Consider the following 17,173-nt stretch of genomic DNA (forward strand, 5'->3'; position numbering starts at 1 on the left):
CAAATTGCTCAAGTTAATCTTGGTTCTGGCAGAAAGGTGTCAGTTTTTGTGGTGTATGGGGTGCATAGCTGCAGTGCAGTCCAGTCAGGGTGCCCATGCTGACCCCTGTCCACCACCGAAAGAGCCAACAGTGGGCACATGAGAATCAGAAATGGACCATGGAGCAATGTAAAAAAGTGAACTGATCTGATGAATTACATTTTCTCTTACATCATGTGGCTTACCTGGGAAACACACGACACCACGATGAACTACGGAAATATGCCGGAGGAGGCAGTGTGATGCTTTGGGCAATGTTCTGCTAGGAAACCATGGGTCCTGCCCATGTGAATGTTACTTTGACATACCACCTACCTAAGCATTGCTGCTGACCATAAACACATTTTCATGGAAATTGTATTCCTCGGAGCTTTGGCCTCTTTCATCAGGATAATGTAACCTGCCACAAAGTGAAAATGGTTCAGGAATGGTCTGAGGACCACAACGACTTTGAGGTTTTGACATGTGGCCACAAAATTCTCCAGATCTCAATCCAGCCGAGTATCTTTCGGAAGTGCTGAAACAAGTCCGGTCCATAGTCCCTACCTCGCAACTTATAGGAATTAAATTATCTGCTGCTAATATGGAGCCAGATGGATGAACCTTCAGGGGTCCGGTGGAGTCCATAGCTCAGGGCTGTTTTGGCAGCAAAAGGGGACCAAACTATTGGATTGGATAATGTGCCTTATCGGTGTATAGGCCATGTTCATGGCGAAATTAAAGCAGTAATGAAAAGTTTCAACTGGCACTTGAGTTTATTAGCCCAAACTGCATTTATTTTGTCATCAAATTGTTGCTGCATTACTCCAATATTAAACGCAACGCTGAATTAGGCTATATTAGCCTACACATATTACAACAAAGGCTTATAAATAATAATAATTTATAGCGCAATTAAGATACAGTTTAAATTATTACAATGCATGCCATGGAGTATGGGGGACAGAGACGTCAATTGGATTGAGGAGGTTGAGAAAAAAACCTTTCTTGTTGAGAATAGGAGTGAGTGAACTGGCAGGCCGGCCGGCAGAGGGAGACAACTCATCACGAAAGCATAGAGCATACAGATTACATTACACTGTCGTAATCAGACATCAAATCTATTTTTTGTAATATCAGAAATAATAGTGTTAAAGAAGTTAATTCGATTTAAAATAAAGGATAGATTTGACAAAATTAACCTATTAGGATTATGCTGTTGGGTGTGAACAACATTAAAACACTGAATAACATTAGCAGGTGAAAACGTTTTTTTTTTTTTTTTTTTTTTTTGCCGTTTTAAAAACTTTAATGACCAATCATAGGCCCCAACAAATAATTAGAAACAGAGATCAGCCAATCAGAACCGTTGTTAAAACACACTTACTTTGCTTCCGCAACAGCCTCGTTGGCGCTCCCTGTCACCTGTAAATCGTGGTTTTTCATGATTATGACAGCCAATCACGTTCCCGGTTGCATCCATGATTCGAATGCTATGGCCAATCGCCGCTCGTATCGCTATCACGATTCATCCATGATTCGAATGCTATGGCCAATCGCCGCTCGTATCGCTATCACGAATCATTCAGGAATTGACCAATCAACGTCAAGCGCACCCGGAGACAAGCGAAATAATTTACGCTGGAGATGATACTATTTCATTGACGTTATAACTTCTTAACAAACAACATTTGCAAAGTAAGTCAGTCTTTTGTAAATCATCACTAATTATAATCTACATAAATAATGTACATGATACTTCTACTTTTTTAATACATTACATTTGATGCAGCATATTTGATGCTAAACTTGTTTTAGCTAAGTACAATTTTGAATGCATGACCGTTACTTTACCTTTACTTCTGGGAAAAAAGGTTTTTAAAGGAGATCACATAGATTTAGGATTGCAAACGGCGAAAGATTTTAATTCAGCTTAACTGGGGAGTTTTGGAAATATTCCAGTTTGGAAATTTAACAGGAATTTATGGGAATGTTTATTGTTCTAATTGTTATGCTTATGTTGTTTATTTCAATGTCACATGATCCTTCAGAAATCATTCTAATATGTTGAATTATTATCACTGTTGGAAACAGTTGTGCTGCTTAATATTTTTTGGAACTTGTAACGTTAATACCTTTTTCAGGATTCATTGATGAATAAAAAGTTAAAAAGAACCGCATTTATTTAAAATAGCAATGTTTTGTAACAATTAATTCTCTAACTTTTTAATCAATTAAACACATACTTGCTTGCTGAAAATTATTATTAATTTCTTTCCAAAATCAAGACAAATAATTACTGATCTCAGATTTTTTGATGGTAGTGTATATTGTTACTAGTTATTTATTTGTACATTATTATTATTATTACTCTTATTGTTAATCTTTTCTTTAATTAATCATCAAATAATCCTGAAAAAAATCTGTTTATTTAATTATTATTTTTAGTTTTATTTTTGTGTGTGGCAAAATTACATTTCTGAAGGATCATGTGACACAGAAGTAATGGCGGATGAAAATTCAGCTTTGCATCACAGAAATAAATAATATATTAAAGTATAGTAAAAAAGAAACCATTATTTTAAATTGTAATATTTCACAATAATATTTATCAACTGTCCATGTTATTTAGGAATGGCCTCAATAGCCCTGCAGTCAGTAGTGTGTTATGTGCATGTGTAAGGTATAAAATCAACAGTAGTGAATTAAATCTGGTTGTTTTAACTAAGATTTTTTTTCAACTACAATTAAGTTCCTTGCTGCAGGCTAAACTAATTTAGAAACTTCTCTGTTTATTTCCATTAATTCTCATATATTCCTGTTAATTCCCATGTAAAGTTTACAACTTTGAAAATTCCTGGAATAGACTTTCCATTATCCACTAGCCATTACTTGATAACTCTTCTTTTTCTGACGTGGAACATAAATTTTATTTAATGGTGCAATATTAGTGAAAAAATTATCTCTGATGATTTTAATATGTTAGCCAACATTTTGAGCCTGTAGGAAAACTATACACAGACAAAGCATAATATAAAATCAACATTTTACAGTGATCATGAGTAAATCTAATAATGTGATATACACAGCTGCATTAATTAATGTGTTACCAAACGTGTTTTCCTGTTTCCCTATTGTCTTTTTTATATATTCATTTTATAATTTAGATGGAACCTCACTTTAGGAGACGGGCTGATGGCAGCCTGAATATGACAGATACAGTGGAAGCGGCAAAGGTGAAGGAGGCTAACAAAGGAAAGCCGTACACAAGACCCCTGTCCCCAGAGGTAGTGCTGGACAAGGCCAAGAAAAGCTTAAGTCTGTACCACGGAGATCTAGCTAACAGAAAACACCTGCTAGGTTTCTTTGAAATCCAGTTTGGTGTATTTCGCGGGCAAACATTTAGGTGGGTGGCTGAAAATGCCCTGGGGTATGCTGCTTACCTGGTGGCAGCTATAAAGAGGGACCCCACAGGAGGCAGCAAAGACTCCCAAGAACATGCCCACAACAAGGGGAGTTTCAGGGAGTATATCGAGCTTTTCCCTTCTGGCAGAATTGCCATTGCCATGAAGGAAGAGCAATATGCTGGGCAATCTGCTACCACCCAGCTCACTCCCCCCACACAGCACACTGGCCCCACACAAATCACTCCCCCTACCCAGCACACTGCCACCACCCATACTTCCACTGCCTCTCTCCGCTCCCTCTTGGTTGGGAAGTTGCCTACCCAGAAAAGCATGACCAAGACCGTAAAAAGGCTGATTTCCCCCGTCAAAGCCACACCTTGTAAGCAAACATTTATTTTACACTTTTCTTTTTTTGGTTTGTTATTATTTATGTTGTTGTTCAGTAGTCATGTTTATCTGTTTGTCCTGTGTTTTGTTTTGAAGCTTTGGCCCAGGCACGTGCACGGCCCTCAGCCACCCTCACACGCCCGACTGCCTCCTCTGAGGCACACACAGGACCCTCAGCCACCCTCACCCGCCCGACTGCCTCCTCTGAGGCACACACAGGACCCTCAGCCACCCTCACCCGCCCCTCTGTGTCCACTGAGATAGATGACAGCACACTGCTGGCAGAGGCAAATAAGTTTGAGGAGGCACATGTGGGATGTACGTATATACTTTAAAAAATATATATTAAAGTTTCCTTTCCAGGAATAATAAAGTAAAGCAATGTGAGTTTGCACTTGTTTATTTATGTGTTTATTTCTCTTTGGGGGGGTTCCAGTACGACGAGTCTGTCTTCCAGCTGGATGGATAAATACCCTGCCTGAAGTGGACCAGAGGTGGATGTCCAAGGCCCTGTTCAGGTGGTCAGCACAAGGGCATCCTGAGCTAATCTTTAGCAGGGTGGACAAACTTTGGTGGTATCCTCCACAGGTGCCACTGAAGACCAGTAAGTCTCCTCCCTTAGAGAATTACTTTGGCCATCCCCTGCTGCTCTGGATGCCACGAAAACTGTGGCAAGTGAAGCTGACCTGTCCGCATCCAGACTGTCAGAAAGACCTTCTGACCTCAGCTGGCTTGCATCAAAAGATCAGACAGGTGTTTGCCTTCGGTAAGATGTACTTTGTGGCATCTGAGTACCTGGCCTGCCGAAGATGTAAGAGGAAGGTCATCAGCTGGAGCCATGATATCGTCTCCCAGCTCGACATTGGCCACAGGGTGCAGTTCCCTTGCATTCTCACATCAAAACTTGCATGTGACATCGAGGTAGTAAGTTTGATGCGTCAGCGAGGACTGGGAAACAGCAGCAGCCAGATCCAGCGCAAGTTGCAGGAGCGTCATGCTGAGGTGTGGTTGGAAAAAACAGTCCAGTATCTGACAGATTGCAAGGGGATTGCCAGTGCTGTCACATCAAACCTGATCCTGCCTGTGACATTTGAACCTGCTCTTTCAATGCCTTCTGTCCCTAAGCACCGGTGGCTAATGCAGGTGTATGCCCAGGATGTCCTGCAAAGGCTGGACGAAATCAAGGCCACTATAACATCTCAATATGGTCGTATCTTAAAAATGGATTCTACTAAAAAAGTGGCCAGAAAACTAGCAGGACGCAGCTATGGCACCGCTACATGGGCAACCAACGTTGGAAATGAGCATGGACAGGTGATCATGTCCGTGCTCACAGCCAGTGAAGGCTTTGGTCTCGGACCAATGATTGAAGGCCTCATCAAGCGATACAGAGTGGCTGGGGTGGCTCCTCCTGAGATAATGTATGTTGACCGAGACTGCTGTGGCAACACTCTTCTGAGGAGGATGTTTGAAGAGTGGGACCAAATGACCATCCGGTTAGATATATGGCACTTCATGCGGAGATTTGCTGTGGGGTGCACCACCGACTCTCACCAGCTGTATGCAACATTTATGAGTCGCCTCAGCCACTGTATTTTCATGTGGGACCAGGACGACCTGACTGCACTTAAGAAGGCGAAGCGCGCGGAGCTGGAAGCTGACCGGAAACCATCATCCGAGGCTGATGTGCTGCGCTGTATCAGCCGTAGTGAGCTAGCCCTACATTGCAGGAGAACCACTCGTGGGACCAAGGAGACCCTGGCGCTGATTGAGAGCCATATTCAGGCCTTTGATGGAGATGCTGGTCGTGACACTCTGGGAGTACCACTAATAAATTCAGCCCGGATGAGAGAGATCTTAAAGTCCCAGCGGAAGCATGTGGCCTGCATCCAGGATCCTGTAGGTGTGCAGCTCTACATGCAGACTGGCACTGTAGTGAAGGGAGGGCACCGCCTGCCAACCTACCGCTGTGCCAGAGGTTCCACTTCGCTTGAGTCATTTCACCTACACCTTAACAGATTCATCCCAGGTAAATAATTGACTTAACTGAATTACTAAAATACTGATATGATGTAATCATATATTTTAAATAATTATGATGATTGCAAGTACAGGTATTTGTGTATTTATGCGTAACCCATTCTGTGGTCTTTTTGTTTTCAATGTACAGGTACGCTGGCAAGTGACACCTTCTTCCAGGCGTACCTTTTGGATGGACTTGCAAGGTGGAATGAGGACCGGGCTGTGGCAGCAACAACAGATGAGCAGCAGTCACATTCTTATAATCATCTTCTGCGCCATGCTGTCAATACTCTTGCAGAGGAGGTTATGGGCAAGAAAATCATCCCATATGTTGGGCCAAGAAAGTACACTGGTAGATAACTATTTTTTTTTTTTTAGTTACAATTACAGTCATGTGTACACATACAATTTTTCCACTGAGTTATAATATCCTGGTATATTATCTTATTGTCAATGTTTTAATATTTTAAAGGTGAACTTATTGGAGTGGAGTACCTTTACCAGCAAACTGGTAAAGTTCTGCAGGACTATAAGTTGGCCATTGAAGAGTCAGAGACGACTGAGGTTGGTACAGAGGTGGATGAAGATTATGCTGAACTTGAGGAGATTCACGACATCACTGTCCCCACCTTCGACACAGAACGGACACCTGCTTCTTCTTCAGAAGCATCAGTGTCTGCAGCATCATGTCCAACCCCTCCAGCAACCAGCCCCATGTCATCACTGTCTGTGGTCCCTCCATCACCAGTCCCATCGCCTGTTTTCAAGCCCATGTCATCACTGTCTGTGGTCCCTCCATCACCAGTCCCATCGTCTGTTTTCAAGCCCATGTCATCACTGTCTGTGGTCCCTCCATCACCAGTGCCATCGCCTGTTTTTAGCTCACTACACACTCATTCAAAGCCTGCACCCTCTCCTGAAGCTCATAGCTGTGAGTTTTACCAAAATATTGATAGATGTTTCAGTCACACTAACTCTAATTTAAATTTGTCATATTGAAAGACACAAATACACATTTTAACTAAATATTTACCTTTTTCATGTAGTCCCAGTGGACCAATTATCCACAGAAACTCCTCATCTACCAACATCTGAAGAGAACACTTCACATGATGTAAGTTTCTTTTTAAATGTACATTTATATGTGTTTAAACCAAACCTGGGTAATGTTGCCTATGCTTTCATGTGAATATTTGTATTCATTACTGCTATCAAAAGTTCTTAAATAATCTTTCATTTTAGGATTCTGTTGGACCTGATAATATTGAGGGGTATGGAGCCGTGCAGGACTTGGCAGAGTTTTTGGTTAGCCTTAGAGATCACCGTCTGGCCTTGACTGGAGACGAGTGCGTCAAGATCATCACCCTATGGCAAGCAATGGGGGAGTATGACAAGAACAAGACCATTTACTCACCACGTCATAAAACCACCTTAAAACAGGGACGATTCAGGGCTACAAAGAAGATTGTGGCACCAGGTGTGGAGAGCACAAAAAGGTATGTTAAATTTAGCAAACGAAGGGTATTTTTGCATAAATATAACTGAAACTGGCTGAAATATCACCACCCATGCAGGGTGGTGACCCTAACCCCTGTTTAATCAAAGTTGTAAAATCTGACGCCTTGATGCCTAGCTTATCTTCCCGCAGCCTTACTTAGTTCAAAGTTAGTTATAACTTAAATTATTAGTTGTGAGTTATGTTTAATGCTGACTTTATGTTGCTATGTTACGTTGCTATGGATGCAGTTCCAACCATACATCAATTTTATTTAGCAAGATTTCTTAATCTTTAAAATTTCTTAATCAATAAAATCACTTTGGATCAATATTTAGTGTCAAATTATTTATCTTTTACTGTCTTTTAGTAAGTAGCCATGTAATAAGCGGGATAATGTGCAGTCTGTATTGTGAAAAATGCCATAACACAGTAACCCAGTAGTGATCTAATTTATGCATATATTTCAACATTGACCATAAAGACAACAAAAAGTAAAACAGACAGAATAGAAAAGGGGAAATAAAACAATTAAACAAAACAATAAAATAATCTTGTATTAATAATATGTATTCTGCTGTCATTTACAGGTGTTTCGTTGGGGCTCATAGTCCTGCACAGTGGCCTGACTGCAACCGAGTGGTGGAGGCCATCTTCACAAGGCTCTGTGCTCTCTACCCAAACGCGGTGCGCTGTGACGGAGTGAGGGTGTCCCGCTTCACAATGGTGGCACGAGCTTACAAGCACATCCGAGAGTGCATCATCACCAATGCTAAGGTGATGACCGAGACCACCATCCAGCTCCCAGAAGTGAACGCTGCAACAGTCACACAATGGTGAGTAAGTTAGCATTGTTACCGCTAACCCTAAACTTAAATCAAAGCAGCTGAGGGCTACACAGAGGTTTCAAGTAATTTACATGGTAGGGTTAGGCCTAAACCTTCCCTACCCCTACCCCTTCCTCTACCCCTAACCCTACCCCTAACCCTTCCTCGAACCCTAACCCTTCCTCTAACCCTTCCTCTAACCCTACCCCTTCCTCTACCCCTAACCCTAACCCTTCCTCTACCCCTACCCCTTTCTCTACCCCTAACCCTTCCTCTACCCCTAACCCTTCCTCAACCCCTACCCCTTCCTCTAACCCTAACCCTAACCCTTCCCTACCCCTACCCCTTCCTCTACCCCTAACCCTTCCTCGAACCCTAACCCTTCCTCTACCCCTACCCCTTCCTCTACCCCTACCCCTTTCTCTACCCCTAACCCTTCCTCTACCCCTAACCCTTCCTCAACCCCTACCCCTTCCTCTAACCCTAACCCTTCCCTACCCCTACCCCTTCCTCTACCCCTAACCCTTCCTCGAACCCTAACCCTTCCTCTAACCCTACCCCTTCCTCTACCCCTAACCCTAACCCTTCCTCTACCCCTACCCCTTTCTCTACCCCTAACCCTTCCTCTACCCCTAACCCTTCCTCAACCCCTACCCCTTCCTCTAACCCTAACCCTAACCCTTCCCTACCCCTACCCCTTCCTCTACCCCTAACCCTTCCTCGAACCCTAACCCTTCCTCTACCCCTACCCCTTTCTCTACCCCTAACCCTTCCTCTACCCCTAACCCTTCCTCTACCCCTAACCCTTCCTCAACCCCTACCCCTTCCTCTAACCCTAACCCTTCCCTACCCCTACCCCTTCCTCTACCCCTAACCCTTCCTCGAACCCTAACCCTTCCTCTAACCCTACCCCTTCCTCTACCCCTAACCCTTTCTCTACCCCTAACCCTTCCTCTACCCCTAACCCTTCCTCAACCCCTACCCCTTCCTCTAACCCTAACCCTACCCCTTCCTCTACCCCTAACCCTAACCCTTCCTCTACCCCTAACCCTACCCCTTCCTCTACCCCTAACCCTTCCTCTACCCCTAACCCTTCCTCTACCCCTAACCCTTCCTCTACCCCTACCCCTTTCTCTACCCCTAACCCTTCCTCTACCCCTAACCCTTCCTCTACCCATACCCCTACCCCTTTCTCTACCCTTACCCCTTCCTCTAACCCCCGCTCTGTCATGCTGCTGCATCATAGTTGTGAGCAAAAACTTGTTTATCACACATAATTTTGTAATAATAGCGCTTGTTTTATATTTTCCCAGGTTCAGCAGACGCTGCAAGTCACAGGAGCAGGACATTTTAAAGCAGGGAATCCAAGCCCCAGGCGCACCCATGGCAGGACCTGAGAAGCTTCCTGCAGCTATGCAGAAAGGACCAATTCTGTATTCAGCCAATCTGGCTGAGCCTCACCTGTTTGTCCTGCCACCAAACACTGCTGGGGAGGCAAAACTCAAGGGGAGGTCCCAACCTCAGACCATCTCCCAGGCTCCACCATCGCATCAAATGACACATCCTGTCATTGCACCAGCACCACCTGTCTCTCTCCCTTTCGTTCTACCATCTGTGCAGCTTCCTCCAGTGCCTGGTACCTCACAGATGATGTTCTTCAACATCCCATTTCTTTCAGCTATGCCACCATCACCTCAAACACAGACACCCAGTCAAGATGTTCCTTACTCCACTCAGCAATACCGAAAGAGAAAACAGGAGAGGGAAAACACTGGAACTGTCACAAGAAAATATGTGAGGAAGACAGATGTTATTATGTGCAAAAAGTGTAAAAAAGAGAGAAAGCCACCATCACATCTTCAGTACTTCGGCAACTGGTACTGCAAAGAGTCTGAGACTCAGTCATATAGTGAATGGAGGGCTGTGCTAGAGGAACGAGGTTATAGGAAAAAAAAAACTGGAAATGACAACCCTCCAGGTTCTTAATTTCTTATTGTATTTATTTATTTAGTTATTTTTATTTGGTTAATGTTTGCATTATAGAGTAATTTACACATCTCCAACATCTGGGTGGTTTTTTTCAACATTCTTCAACAATATTATTTTTTGTATAAATTTAACATATACTAAGTGTACTTTGTTATTTATGTGTGAGTTTTTTTAAATCAAAGTTACTGACTTTCACTTGGTTGGGAAATTGTCAGCTCAGGGAATGATGGGTCTCCAGTTTGCACAATAGATGGCTATTGTCTATTTTACATTTTATTTGATTACATTTCTTTGCAGTTTTTATACTAAGAGAGGTTATTAATAATTATGTATATATGTAAATTAATATTAACAGATGATAATTATTTTTTAGTGTATTTGTATAATCCTTGATTTATTTATGTACCTGATTATTATTAATACTATTATATAACCTTTCGTTATTATTATTATTATTATCACCACTACTAATTGTTGTTGTAATTATAATAAAATATATAAAAAGGGTCTGGACGTTTCTGTATTTCTTTATTCTTCTTCCTCTTATTATTATTGTTTACCACACCTTTCTACACAGAATTATATGAATTTAAAATGTGTATACATTAATTTTTTTAATTTGAATGTGTAATGAATTTGTTATACATACATTTTGTTCGATGTTTTAGTAACTGAATAAACCTTCGTTCATTTAAATGTGTAGAAAAATAACATTAATCACCAATATTTGTCTTATTCTTTGCCTTCATTATCACAAAACGTTACCTCTGGATTATAAATGACGCCTACGTTCCATTTCTACGTTATTTTAGTTAATTTTATATATATTTATTACTCTGGTTTACATGATAAAAAGTTGGGGTCGAGCGGGATTCGATCCGACGATCTCCGGGTACATTTCACGGAGTTGTGGATGGCTTTGATAGACGTATACGCGCCGTCCTTGGCGCAGTAGGTAGCGCGTCAGTCTCATAATCTGAAGGTCGTGAGTTCGATCCTCACACGGGGCAGTCAGTGTTTTATCATGATTTCAGAACGACCAAGTTGACGTAAATACCATTGCAATATGTGAATATTACATGGTTATTTCAATAGTTGGGGTAGATCAATAGTAAAACCATACTTTACACATAAGATAATAATTATACAATTTCCGTGTATGCAATACGGATACTTTGGCAATATAACAATATAAAGTAGCCTATTTTGAGTAGGCTTCTTTGAGACTGGGAAAACATTCTAAAGTGAAAGGGAGTCAGGAAATGCTAATTTTATATTTCTAGACTTTTTACTATTTTGTAAGTAAAAATAGGCAGAGCCTATTTTTTACTTAGGTACAAAATAGTAAAAAGTCTAGAAATATAAGATGAACACACACACATGTACGCTTTAGGGTACTTTTATATGCTTTGCGTTTTAAATTCTGACAGTCATGATAGAGAGAGAGAGAGAGAGAGAGAGAGAGAGAGAGAGAGAGAGAGAGAGAGAGAGAGAGAGAGATTTCTGAATGATTCCACATGCTGAATGAATTCAGTGACACTCTCAGTGAACGGGACGAAGGGGCGCTTTTCCCGTCTCGGTTTGGGAAGAAAGGACTCACTAGCCTGTGCAGCATGTGAAAGTCCAACACGGGCGACTTTCTCCTCTTTTCTTTTTACACATTTTGCAGCCAGTTTCTGATCAGAGATAAGCAATTCCACCGCACTGATTTCTCCACTGAAATGCCGTCATGTCACGCGTGAATGTCAGCTGGATCATAACGGTGCTCGCGGTGGAGCTCGCGACACTGTCCGCCGCGCACGCTCACAGCTGTCACGAGGTGAAAACGGCGTTTCAGGTGCGTCAGATCGGCCAGCTGAAATGGGTGCCGGAAACACCTGCTACAGGTGAGTGTCACCGCAATGGACAGTCGTTTGTCATCTCGGTGAAGAGCGTTTTCTGTAATGATGCTGTAAAGCGTCTCTATGATGTTAATGGACGTTCCTCCTTTGATTTTGACATGGTAAAGACTTGCCGCCAAAAATCATACAGTCTAGGGGAGACCGGGGGCAATTGTAACACATTTTGGTCATGTGTTCATTGCTCAAAAACCTTTTGAAATATTTGGATAAAAAATGTATGTTGGTAACTTGTATCTATGTTCTACTTGTTAACATTCACCAAATTGTTTTACAAGCAATGTTAGATTCACAATACTGATTGAAACATTACAAGTCAAATGTTACATCTGCCCCCACATGCGGGGGCAATTGTAACAACACATGTAATACCTTTGTATAAATACTAAGGACCCCAATAAACTTCAAAGAATATAGATATAATTTAAACTATTTAAAATCAATTAGAATATGGACAGTGACACTTCCCTTACTATTTTCCTTGGTCTGAACAGCATGCTGTAAACAAAGAGTGTACAGGGCCTACTCAGTAAAATGGATCCAGACTGAGAGGCAAAATCTTTAAGCTCTGTACTATGCCACTAAATATATTGATAACACAGTATGCATAGTTTAATAGGGTATAGTTAATTTGTAGGCTATACATAAATATTAAACTGAACAGAAAAAACTTGATCTTACACCAATGGGTAGTATATGGCAGTATTTAAATGCATAGATATTGAAGAATTAGAAAGCACTAAAATTTGTATGGAGCCAGATCAGCCTCAATAATAATACATTTACAAAACAAAATTCATAAATGCATAGCACAATTCACATTTGTAAAATCGGATTCGTAAATTCAAAACACGATTCATAAATGCACAAGTTAAAAGCATAAATATTTCCCCAAATGCTCACACAAATGCATCTTACCTAAATAAATGTAAAATCTTTACACAAATATGTATATATCAAGTTCTTGAATGCATTTCCATCACACATTTATGAAAGATGTTGCATGCATTTATGGATCGTTGAATCTGCATTTGCGAATCGTCACACGTGCATGGACTGCATTGCATTTGTGTGTGGGATTTTTGAGACCTTCCTGGCAGGTTAGGATTCGTAAATATCTTTTTTTGGAGGACGTTCTGTTTAGCCAATTGTGGTGAGCTTTTAATCCACCAATCAAAACGCTCCTTACTGATCAGACTCAAGAAGCTCACTCCTGCCCTTGTTCTGTGCATTCTTTCATGATCGGTTGTTTCACGACCTTTATGTAAAGACATTTTAATGAGTACTCTTTTTTTTTTAGCACCTATTGCAATTTCTACAAAATTATGATTTATATTGTTCGCAGACTTCGCACAAAATACAGCTACCCGGTTAGCCTGCTGTCTTATTCACCAAAGTTGCATACCGTTTATTCATGTTATCTTTGAAAAATGACTTCAATATAAAACAATATTATAACTGTATAGTAAGAGAAATAGATTAAGTGGTCTTTTTAGATCTCTTTATAGTTTATCATAGGCAAGTCACAGGTTACAATATTTCTGTAGATCTGAATATTCATCTTATTACTAGCACTTTTTACATTTCACCTTACCTTTAGGGCTCTCCTCTGGTTGTTGCTCATTTTATTAAACTACATTTACATATGTAGTCCAAATAATTTTTACTTTACACAAATTTAGTCACTCATTGTATTTATTCACAAAACATAAAAAGCAATATGACAGAGTTCACAAAAAAAGAATCATCCTTGGGTTATTCCTAATCTAAACCTGTATGACCTAATTTTCTCTGCTGAACACAAAGGGAGGTGTTAATGTTAGGATCATATATAATTATTAAGCATAATAATCTTCCTTATTCACCATTTACTTTACATTCACCATTTACTTTTTTGAACCAAAGAAAAGTGAATGGTGAATAAGTAAAAATTATATGCCGATAAATAAAAATACACCAAAATAGTACAAATAAAGTACAGCACATGCAAATGATGCAATGATTGGCAAATTTAAATATAATAACATTAACCAATAGAAAAATACAAAACAATTTCAGTGCACAGTTGTTATAATGGCGTCTCCTCCGAATTTGCCTCACTGGCACGACATGCTCAAAACCCATCTTCGGCGCAATAATTCCGATCTTTCATGTATTCATACTCTTGTGTAATCGACGCCCCATCCTAAATAAATCCGTCTCTTCCGTGATACCCTGAAAATTTTGAATAATCCGATCTAATATGATTTCCGACCTGTAAGGTTGCCAGAATAATAATCTTACACGGTGTGTTAATAGGCCAGAGGAGAACTGGCACCCCGACTGAGTCTGGTTTCTCCCAAGGTTTATTTTTCTCCATCATGCCCCGATGGAGTTTTGGTTCCTTGCCACTGTCGCCTTTGGCTTGGCTTGCTCAGTTGGGGACACTAAAAATATGATTAAAGTTATTCAACTTATTATACAAATAAAATGTATGAATTAGGTCTTATTTAATTCTATAAACTATAATACTGATCTGCCAACATTGTCGCTATATGATAAATTAAATCACTGTTTTCTCCAGTACGACTATACAGCCAAATCTAATTTTGTCGCAATATTATCCTGTTTGACACTGTGAAGCTGCTTTGACACAATCGTGATTGTAAAAGCGCTATATAAATAAAGTTGATTGATTGATTGATTATAAGATACAACAGAAAAAAAATGCATTTCATCATTAAAATGTACATTCTCATTTGAAATAATTACAATCATTAATTAGTTAATAATTAGTTTGCTGCAATTATTATAATAATTAAATTGCAATCTAAATATGTAATTTAAATGTAAAATGTATAATGGCTGTTATTGTTGAATCAATAATATTTGTTGTTTTAATGTGCCTGTGTTTTAGCTGTTTTTCAGCACTTTTATAGCAGGTTACATTGTTATCCCAGTAGGTGGCAGCAAGGGCTCTTCTAATGCGTTAGTAGGTTAGTAAACCATTCCATTCAATGCTGATCCATACAGAGCACCGCACACGACGTGCAAGACAAAAAAGTAAATTGTGCCTACGATTTACTAATTCGTCCCCTCGATTAATAAATTTAGCCTACTATTTTCCCTGCACGTCATGCTCTGTAGATTCATTCTGTTGTAGTAGCTAATTCTGTGACCCTAGTTATAAGGTTAGGATTAGGAATAGGTTTAGTAGTAGGTTGGATTTGCTCAATATAGCGCCAACTAGGGTCACATGATTTGGTCAGTCACAGATTTTGGAAAACACCGGAAATCTGGCGCTTCATTTCATAGAGATCATTGTATTGACTAACGTTGACTTCTGTCATCTGAAAACCCCTTTACCACTGAAAGAATACTATGACAAAGATATAGATATACAAGCAAATGTGGGGGGAAAATTACGTTTCACTGGTGCACTAAATAGATGTATTATAGCAAACAAAGTTTAGTCATGTTCCCGAGTAATATCTGCAGTGAAGGGGGGATTCTGAAATCCACTGCCGCTTCAATATACCTGTATATATTTATATCCTAATTAACTTCATAATCAAAACTTTAATCAATATTTATCCTATATTATTATAATGATTCTATCCAGTTATGATTTAGTTTTAGTTTCTTGTTTTCTAAAGTGTGTATTTGGTCTCTGAGGAGTGACTGAGGGTCTGGCCTAGAGATGTGTGATGTGTCACTAAACACTGGCAACAAGGTCATGTGTTTGGATTTTTGAGGTATCACACACCCCTTACATGTCAGGAGTGGAGTAACAGTGTTTGCTCACTTAGCCCGGCTTACAGATATGAAATATGGATTTGTCTTTCATTTAATTTATTATGTTTTATTCCTTTTATATTTCCTTTTACTGAAACACTAAAGACTCAAGATGAATATTGCCTGTACTATTGTGTGTCCCTCTCACTGAAAGAAAGCACATGTTATCAGTATGTTTTGGTAAGAACTAGTTAGAACTGGAGCTTAATCAGCTCCAACCTTGGAGAGACTGTGTATCTGTGTATGTGCGCAATATTCTGTGTTACAGATCAGAATGGTGTTCAATGGGCACCCTAAGAGATGGGTGGACTTGTTGTTCTGGGCAAGCTGGCGCCTGCTCCAGATCTGGAAGGTCACTACGGGCCTAATTCTGGGTGAAAGCATCAACAAGTGACACGTCAGTGGAAACGTGCATCAGATTAACTGACTCGAGTGGAAATTTACCATGACTCTGCATTGTCTCTGAGCCAATCAGAACCATCCACATCGCAGTAATGACATGGATAAGACCTTGAAAACGGTATAACTGTTGGGACAATTGTATGTACGATAGGGCGAGGCAACGAGACGGTGGGAGAGGGAGCGCGGCCTACGAACTCCTTGTGAGACTTGAAGCTGGCTTCTGCTTTTGAAACTGCAAACTATTCTTAAGTAAATTTTTCTTTTATTTAATTGGAATCCTGACTCTGTCTTCATTTCTTCACTACTGGTCCTGGGTCATAAGCTGTTAACCCCTAACAGCATGCACCTAATTCTGCAGAGGACACATAATACACCATTAGACAGTAATAAATATGAGAGAGAAGTCTGGTCTGGAAGGTGGATCTGGAACCGACTTCTGTCCAGGTTGTCATAACATCTCTTGTTAATCTGTCTTCACAAACTGCCCTGAAATACAATTCAAACATCAACAAGAATTGTTATAAATATAACGTGAGATTTGTACATTCACAATGCTCATTTGGCCTCTGTGGTGAAGTGTGCAGAAAAAAAGAAACAGTGGAACATAAAGAATTTGTTACAGAGCCAACAATATGTGGTATTCAATGTCAGGTTTATTAGAAATAAATAAACTAGAGCATAGGTGAAAATGCAGGGGAAAAAATAATATACAGGATATACAATATAATATCTTAAGATACTAGAATTTACGTTTAGGTTTTACAGATGCATGGTGATATACATTGTCAATACTGGTTCACTATGAAAGATCAAAACGTGTCTGAAATCGTTTCAGTCCATTTTCACGCTTTGTGTGAGTGACGTCACCGATTAACAGTGAAAACTTTTAGGTTACATAATTAGATTAAAATTACTTCCATTCATGACACATTGCCAGCAAAGCTATCAAAAACT

General features: G+C 40.1%; 2 protein-coding genes across 3 annotated transcripts in view; both read left to right on the forward strand.

The window, feature by feature from the left end:
* The first annotated feature begins 1,631 nt into the window (after positions 1 to 1,631).
* Positions 1,632 to 10,142, forward strand: LOC137089868 (uncharacterized). The gene is made up of 10 exons (XM_067453433.1): positions 1,632 to 1,716; positions 3,186 to 3,804; positions 3,909 to 4,130; positions 4,249 to 5,841; positions 5,983 to 6,186; positions 6,307 to 6,765; positions 6,881 to 6,948; positions 7,077 to 7,330; positions 7,920 to 8,165; positions 9,470 to 10,142. The coding sequence occupies exons 2-10, from the start codon at positions 3,186 to 3,188 to the stop codon at positions 10,140 to 10,142; spliced, it is 4,338 nt and encodes a 1,445-aa protein (XP_067309534.1). The 5' UTR covers positions 1,632 to 1,716.
* A 1,562-nt stretch (positions 10,143 to 11,704) lies between these two features.
* The window catches only part of gpc5c (glypican 5c), a 185,368-nt gene continuing 179,899 nt past the window's right edge, over positions 11,705 to 17,173 (forward strand). For both annotated transcript variants that reach the window (XM_067452659.1, XM_067452660.1), the window contains exon 1: positions 11,705 to 12,031. In XM_067452659.1, the coding sequence (XP_067308760.1) occupies positions 11,875 to 12,031 (157 nt within the window). In that variant the 5' untranslated portion in view covers positions 11,705 to 11,874. The remainder of the gene's footprint in view (positions 12,032 to 17,173) is intronic.

This window comes from Pseudorasbora parva, chromosome 9, assembly GCF_024679245.1.
Source record: "Pseudorasbora parva isolate DD20220531a chromosome 9, ASM2467924v1, whole genome shotgun sequence".
Lineage (NCBI taxonomy): Eukaryota > Metazoa > Chordata > Actinopteri > Cypriniformes > Gobionidae > Pseudorasbora > Pseudorasbora parva.